Source organism: Lepidothrix coronata, unplaced genomic scaffold (assembly GCF_001604755.1).
Source record: "Lepidothrix coronata isolate B3197 unplaced genomic scaffold, Lepidothrix_coronata-1.0 Scaffold141, whole genome shotgun sequence".
Lineage (NCBI taxonomy): Eukaryota > Metazoa > Chordata > Aves > Passeriformes > Pipridae > Lepidothrix > Lepidothrix coronata.
In genome coordinates this window covers 1,364,872-1,372,928 of record NW_016690321.1, presented here as the reverse complement: position 1 = coordinate 1,372,928, position 8,057 = coordinate 1,364,872, and the positions used below count along the sequence as shown (strand labels likewise).

General features: G+C 55.6%; 1 protein-coding gene across 1 annotated transcript; it reads right to left on the bottom strand.

Annotated features, from left to right (window-relative positions):
• Window positions 1–2,284: 2,284 nt before the first annotated feature.
• LOC108503538 (tumor necrosis factor receptor superfamily member 13C-like) lies at window positions 2,285–7,000 on the bottom strand. Its single transcript, XM_017827568.1, has 4 exons — window positions 6,968–7,000; window positions 4,894–5,032; window positions 4,235–4,435; window positions 2,285–2,598 (listed from the first exon to the last, which is right to left on the bottom strand). The coding sequence occupies exons 1-4, from the start codon at window positions 6,998–7,000 to the stop codon at window positions 2,285–2,287; spliced, it is 687 nt and encodes a 228-aa protein (XP_017683057.1).
• Window positions 7,001–8,057: the final 1,057 nt, after the last annotated feature.

Below are 8,057 nucleotides of genomic sequence, written 5' to 3'. Positions count from 1 at the left end.
CCAGTGACTTCCTATACGGGGAGATGCCTGGCATAAGTTCCAGCAGAAATGAGAGCAGAAGTCCTTACCTGAATAAAAAGAGGGGCTTTTTCAATAGGATTTGTATGGGTGTTTCTTTTTCAAATCACTGCATTTTCTGGGGTGGGCAGCATATCCGCAGGGCTGGGCTGCAGCTGTCACTGGGTGGAAAGTGGAGGGTGGTCCTGATAGTTCTGCTCCATTTCCCTCTCACCCCCATCTCCCATGAAACAGGTTGCTCTGCCTCCCACGAGTAGTCCTTATTCCAGTGCCAAAACATCCTCCAACCTGTCTTGGGCTCATTTCCCCACTCCAGATGCACAAAGGTTGCTTGAATTTACTTCACAGGGTTGGGTGCAGAGCCTGAAGATGAGGAGATGTCTGACTCATGCCTCTTCTGCAATGGGCAGCATGGCTATTGTAGATAACCAGGAGCCCAGACCTGGGGTCTCCACAGCTCCTGTTAGTGAGCCACAGATGCCTGGAGCCCCAGGAGACAGCCACTGGGCACATGGAATACCTCCTCCACCATTCTCAGCCCCAAGACCGAGACAGGACCCATCTAATCCTGGGTCATGTGGAGCCTCAGCCGGATGAAGGCTCATCTCTGCTAGTATGTTTAGCTCTGGGAGAGGAGTTGTGGGGAGGAATTTCGGCCTTGGCACTTATGGCTGTGCTTGTGGCACCTATTATGTGACTGGTGCCACAAGTCTGGTTCTGGTGCCATGGACAGGGGAAAAGAGGGAGGGTCACCCGTCAACAGCACCATCTGTCCTGCAACCCCAGAATAGAACTCAGGCGTGGGCAGGGAGTCACCTTCCCATCATCAGAGGGACACCTCCTCTACACAGTGCCACCAGGTGACCCTACTGGGAACTATGGCACTCGGTGGCCCATTGGTGCTTGGTGGCAGTGCCCTCACACCTTGCTTGGCTGCCTCTGCCTCAGTGTCCAAAACTCCTGGACGAGGAAGCCCCCTCACCTTAGGAACAGCAGGCCCAAGCTGTCGCTGAGATGGCACTTCATGCAAGTAACACTGCCAAGGCACTTTTAATTGCCTAATCACCTCCTCCAGGGTCATCAGCACTTCTCACCCAACCCATTGGCCTGTCTCTGTTCAGCCAAGGGGATCAGCTGTTGTAATTACTCAGAAACAGCAACCCCACACTGTTTCGTTCCTGAAACAGAGCCCTTCCTGCGCAGTAAAGCCACTTGCAGGCGGGTGAAGAAAACCATTTACAGAGAAATGCCTGGGACCAGCAACACTGGCCAGATCTGGCACACAGGCAAAGCCTTGAGGACACTCGCATAAATTAATTCATCCTGCCTACGCTCACATCACACCCTGACTGGTTTTCTGCAGCGCAGAAACATCCATCCCAAGTGACACACAGTATTTCTACAGCAACAGTGAGCTGAAGTGACGGTTGTCTGGAGCTGTAATGACAAGTTCATGGAGCTCCTCTAGACTAGCTGTCTCTGTTGCCTGCCCCTGGTCCTCCCTAACTTCAGGGATTGTAGGTCAGAGCAAGGACAGAATGTTTTTCCCCTCTTCACTGCTTGGGAAGACGGACTTTTTTCCCATCTCTGGGGTACCCAGCTGTTGGGGGGGTTCCTAGGAGTGCCAGTAGATGCCTGTCCCGTGTGAGAGTGCCCAGAGGGAGAAGAGACCTGGGTATCACGCAGTGCAGAAAACAGGGTGGCAGGACTGTGAATGGAGTAGATGCTGGATGTGCCTTGCTCCTTATGGCCCCGAGTCTACTTTTATTGAGGTCAGCAGCAAAAATGGAGCTACTGTGGTGTGGCATTTGGTCCTAACGTAACTCCCTGCTTCCGCCTCCATCTTCCTTTTCTCCTGATGTTTCTGCTATTCCAGCTCCATGTTCTCATAAGTTGCCCATCCAACAGCAGACCTATCCTGGCACAGTGGCAGCCTTGCAAATGGCACAGCAGTCCCTGCCATGCTCCATCCTCACTGGTTGTGTCTCCTCTGCCTTCTCCTAACAGTTGAGCCATGGCAGCTGTCAGTAGTTCACTGCAATTCTGTGTGGTCCATTTTGGCTTCTTCCAGCGCTTACAGGTGTAACTTGGGACTCAGCACAAACGGGAAAGTGGAAAAGGACAGTCATCTTACAAGGCTGATCTTGCTCAGGGCAAAACCTGGACCTCAGAGAGCTCATGCCCACAGAAGGCTTCGCTCGTCCCAGGAACAGGCTGTGGGTCTCCACGGGGAAAGCCGGAACACTCCAGCCCCATTTCCCCTCTCTCAGACTCGCTCCTCTCTGGCGCAGTTCTGGGTGGTTTTGGTGGTGACCAGGGCTGTGGCCCCCAGCTCAGTGGCAGGTAGTGGGAAGCTGTGGTTGCATTCCTCATGCCGGGGGTACACAGTGGAGAGCAGAATGATGTCACCATCAGCATTGCCCTGGCAGCATGGCCTCCTCTTTGCCCTAGCTTTCTCGGGTGGCCCCAGCATCTTCAGGCCCCCATCAAGGTGCGAGCATAGTTCTGGGTCCAGGGCACCATCTCCCTCTGGCATAGCAGGGTCTTTGCTGGGCAGGGGGCTGGCAGTGTCCATGTTTGCTGGGAGGGGACAAGAAAAGGGGGTTACTGGGCTCACAAAGCGGGGTCAGGCAGGTCCCAGGCAGAGGATCCTGTCCCTGTGGGGAAGACGGGGCTGGAACAGGAGGAGCCTGCAAGGTCCCCATCCCACCTCTCCTGCTGCAGGGTTGATATTGCTTACAACTGATGGGCTTTTTCCCCCCAAAAGACAACAGGGAAGGGCAGAAACTTGCACTTCCACTTCAAGCCCTCTCGTTAAACCCTGCCAGCAGCAGAGCAGCCCAGCCCATGGCGGCTCGCCCTCCCTGACTGCCTCCTGCTTAAAAATAGACTTGTTTACACACTTTGAATGCAGGCGTGTGCCTCCAGCCCCAAGCCTCCTGACACTTTCCACACATCCAGTGCCGCAGCAGTGGGCTTGCTGTGGTGCAGCCTTGGGGGGCAAAGGGGGCGAGGACCAGGGCATGCAGCAGGGGACTATCCAAGCAGTGCCTCCAACACTCTCCATCATAGCCAGATCTCTCTTGCCATTGGATTTCTCCCTTCTCTTTTGTTCTCGGTATTTTTCCTAGGCATGTGCGTCATGGGCTGTCGCATGGCAGAAAAGCCCCGGGTAATGTCCCCCTGGTCTGAGTCACCAGCCAGCACTGCCAGAAGTGTGCAGGCAAGCCAGGGTACAAGGACCAGCTGCCCCTGGCCCTGCTGTCCCCCCATGGACACCAATCCGGATGTTGGGGCAGTGGTGGGTGCCAGCATCTCCCAGAGGCAGCCCGGAGATTGGGGGTCCCAGGGAGCCATACTTCATGAGGGTCCCAGGTAGCCATACCCCCTGCCCGGGAGTGGGGAGGAGTGAAGCCAGGAAAGATCCTTTCTGAGAAGAGTGCCCAGGGCTGAGTTGGCACCAGTGCAGAGACCCTCAAGGGAGGAAACAGCCACCCCAACAAAACGGGCCATTGTGGGGCACTGTGGATTTACTATTCTGTGAGTACCTCTGCCAGGAAATGCTCAGCCTCATCCCTGGCCCCCCATCCCTATTTTTGATGCACTGGATGACCCTGTGCAGTGCTGCAATGTCCTGTCAATGGAGCTGGCTCTGACACCCCATTAGTGTCTTTGAGGTGCATGTTGGAGGACACTGGGCATCCCAAGCAGGAAAAACAAGCTGGGCAGTCAACACAGGACACCCATTGCAGTGCCACAGGGAGAGGCTGCTTCTGGAGCTGTCACCAGATGTCCACCACTGCCTCCACAACCCCTGCTCCATCCATGGCCCTCTGGGTACTGGGGGAGAGGGCTCTCATCAGTGAGCTCACAGAGCTCCTCACCAGTGCTCTGTACATGTCCCCTGTGGAGAAGAGATGGTGCCAGCAGATGCTCTAAGCAAGCAAAGGCACCAGGGAGACCTGGCAAAGGGAGGGATGGCTCAGCAGTGTTGCCCTGGCAGTCAGGCACATGCATAGTTTCTCAGGGAACAGAACACCGTGCCTCAGGTGGTGACTCAGCTGCCCCAAAACGTCCTGGGATGCCTGTGAAGCTGATGTCGAGGCGGAAGAGCAAGCCTCGACAGGGATGTGCCTCAGGGAAGCTGGCAGCAAGTGATCCCAAATGCTCCCGGGTCCTTAGGGTACTGTGAGAGGGAGAAGAAAAGGTCCCCTACCTTTGGCCTCTTCATCTGCCGCTTTCCTCTTCCTCCTCCACTTTCCCACCTTACAGGCCAGGAAGCCACAGAGAGCAACCAGAATCAGGATGAACACCACTGCCACCGGGACCCCGAAGATCAGGAAAGTGCTGGTCAGGGTGGGTGCCAGGGTGGGCTCTGCTGTGGGGTGAGATGCCAGCAGTGTCAGGAGTGGGAGAGCTGGGGGTGGGAAGGAGAGCAGCAGTGTTTCCCACCTGGCCGGTCAACCCTGCGGCTGCGGTGGCACGGAAGGACAGTGGCACTTCACTGCTACCCACCTGCAACGAAATGTGTCCCTGCTTGACAGGACCCTTATCCCACACCCTGCCATTCCTAGAGGGTAGAAGATGAGGGCATCCTGTCTTCCTGCCTGTGACCAGGAAGGCTGTGACCCCCACACCAGGCTGGATCATCTAGCTTCTCCCTTCACCATGTCCCTTTCCCTGGAACTGGTTGCCTTCTTCCTCTCTCCTTCTCCTCCAGGTGAAGGCAGTGCTCCATCCTCCATTGCCGCCTCCATAGCCATCCTCAGGAGAAGGTGCCCTCCATCTGCCCACCCTTGGGGTGTCCCCAGCCTCCTTCACCCACCACCGCCCATCCCTGGGAAGATAGAACCCCAGCTGCCCTTGTCCCCTTACTTGTGTTGTCCTTGTACAACTCGGAGCACTTGATGCATGACTTGGTCAGGGTGTCGAAGCACTCGAAGGAGAGGCAGGAGGAGGCAATGGCAGCTTTTCCTGATGAGGACATGGCCGAGTGGGAGTGAGAGCCCAGCTCCTGAATGGCGCGGCAGTGACAGGGCCGCCCGAGTGTGAAATCGCAGCGCCCCGGGCCCCGTGGCAGAGGGAGATACAGTCTGTCAAGATGCGTCGTCTCCCTTGGGGCTCACAATCGCTGTACTTGGCCTGGGGCGGATCTTCACGGGGAGGAGGAGAGCAAGCGCTCAAGCCCTACCCCTGCCTGCCTGTGCAACGTGCCCTCAAACTACCCCTCTCCTCCAAAATATGCTTCTGAAATCCTCACAGCCACTCATGTGCCTCAGCCACGCAGCACCTTGTACCTGATGATATGGTGCCCCTGCCTGACCTTCTTGATCCTTACTCTTCCCCTGCCCACCTGTATGTCACCCCCAGGCACAATCCCCAGCCTGCACCCTCCCTTGATGTCAGTGAAAAGCACCCTCAGCTTCCTTCAGTGTCTACAGGAGGCTTTCCTGTGCCTGGATCTTTGCAAGACCCCATCCCAAGGCCGCAGACTGGCTTGTATGGAAAATGCATAAAAGGACCAGAGAAGAAAAGAGTGCAGGGGCACTAACATCTCCCCTTTTAAAAGCTCCCACTGCCCCCAGGACATGGCCTGTCAGGGACTGCTGTGTGGACAGGCCAACTGCTATGTGTTCTCCACCCCTACTAATGATTGTGCTCTCCACCACCTTGCTCTCCCCATTCTCTCCATCACAGACCTAGACCCATGGCTCCTCAGCACCATGTCTCACTCTCCAGGGCTCAGATCTGGCTCTGCTCAGTAACTGCCCAGGGCATGGGCAAAGCAGGTCACACCAAACAAGTCTGGTCCCCAGACCATTGGAAGGGACTAAAAACACCCTTAATGGTCTTAGGTGTTTCTAACCAGAAGAAGGAAAATGTCCTGCTGCCAGTACCCACACATCAAACCCCGATGCTTGAGATCTGTGGATTTCAGTGCTGTGGGTGGCTCTCCTCCATTGCTACCAAACAAAAGTCACATCCTCTTTTTCTTCACTCTGTAGGAAAGAAAGGGGGCAGCTACAGTTGCTGGCTGGGTCTCAGCTGAAGGAAGTGTTCTGTCCTAGCCAAGAGATCCCTGATAGAGTTTTATTGCTGGAGTCACATTCTTCCAGCAGCTACAGCCTTTGGGTTCTTTCTAGTGATGCCTCTGCCACTCACTGTCCAGGACCAAGGCTGGGAGAAGAGGAGGAGAAAATCCGAAGGGTGCTCTGGCTCAAGCTGACAGAGTACCAGATGTCCTCACTGGGCAACTGAGGTCCTCTGAGACAGGCCAGAAAGCTTGGTCCCTGGATGTGCCTTCCCCTCTCCAGTGACTGCTGGGCAAGCTGAGCCCACAGCCTCCACATCCCACATCCTGAAGCCCCAGATGGGATGCAGTCACCAGCTCCCTACAGTAGATCTCAGCTCAAGTGCAGTTCTTCAGTATCCCATGCCCTGCACAGCAGGAGCTGCACCACAGCACATCTCCCTCCCTGACAGCAGCATCCCCAGAGGGTGGCTTGCACCAGAGCAGTGCCGAAGTGGCCCCAGCACAGTCTCAGCCCTCCTCACTGAGCATGGCGGGGCTCCAGGCAAGCCAAAGTCCCAACCAAAATCTGGTAGCTCCCTGCCAGTTCCCTGTTTGCCATGATTTCACTTCCAACCAGTGTGCCCAGAGACTTGCTCCATCACCCCTGTGCCATGCCAGCAGGGATGGCTCTGCCAAGCCTAGGGTGCTGTGAGCTCCACAGAGGAGCTGTGAGAGCCCAGCCATCATCCTTGTGCCTGTGGCTCAGTTATTTCTGCTCCATCTTAGTCAAAATATAACTCCCCAAGCAAGTGGGGACACACCAAGCACTTTCCTCTCTCAGCATGGCTCCCGGTTCTGAAGCCACGAATGTCAGCTTGGCACCCTCTGCCTTGATGCTTGAAGCCCTGAACAGGCTGCACTCACCCCTGCTCATACTTGCCAGGGGGACTGGGTCAAATAGTAGGACATCTCTCCATATACCACTTCAGCTGTCTCTCTGCCTGTTGTGCATCCCAAGCAAGGAGCAAGGCTAGGGTACAGACATGGGAGTCAGAGGGACATATGTCCAGCAGCAGGGCGCTGGACCCAGGGCAGCTCCAGGGGATGGAAACCTGTGATGCAGTGCCACAACCAACAGCAGGGAGAAAAAGAAAAGCCAAGGCTTGCTCCAGTCCACATCTAAACTTCACAGTGGAGAGCCCTGGCAAGGAGAAGGCCCCCAGAATCCGAACTGTCCCCAGAAGGCAGCTTGCAGGAGTGTAAGGGTAGGGACTGGGGCCTAGAAAACACCTTGCCTTGTGGGTTGGTGGGGTTGGAGCCATGCGTGGAGGTGGAAGATCCCCACAAAACCTCCAGTGCTGCTCTGTCAGGATACCTGCCCCAAAACCACCTCCCTGCTCCAAAGGCTTTGCTGTTTCTCTTGGTCTGGGGTGTTTCCACCTGCTAGTCTCCTTTTCCTGAAGGGATATGATCCTCCATCATTCCCCTCCTGCCCTCCCTCATCAAATGCCCCCACTGTGCTTCCCCCATGTCAGTCATCTCTCAGTGACCCCCAGCCCCTATTCCCATCGTTGGACAGTCACCCTGTCTCTCTTCCTCCCCTTTCCTCTCCCTGCTTGGCTTAAATTGCAGGGTGGGAAATGGTTCCCAACATCTGCTGTACCACGCTTACAGATTAACTCTGTCACCCCCCCAAATATGCTCACCAGGGAAAGCCCAAATCAAGTAACCTACACATTGCTTTTGATGTGGAGGGTGAAGTTTACAATAAAGTTCATTTGGCTCTCATTTCAGTACATGGAATGAAAACTTGAAGCTGCAAAGGCATGGTGGGGAGCCCATGAATGGCAGCCGTCATGTCCTCCTGTGAATAAAGTGCTCCCAGGTCCTGCTATGTGAAAGGATGTTGCAGCCTCATTGCTGCTATTGACCTTTCCCTGTTCCCCCCATTTTCTCAGCCCTCTTTATCATGCTCTACAGGTCTTCTGTGCCCTCTTGCCAGCCTGTCCACCTCCTCCGGGGCCAC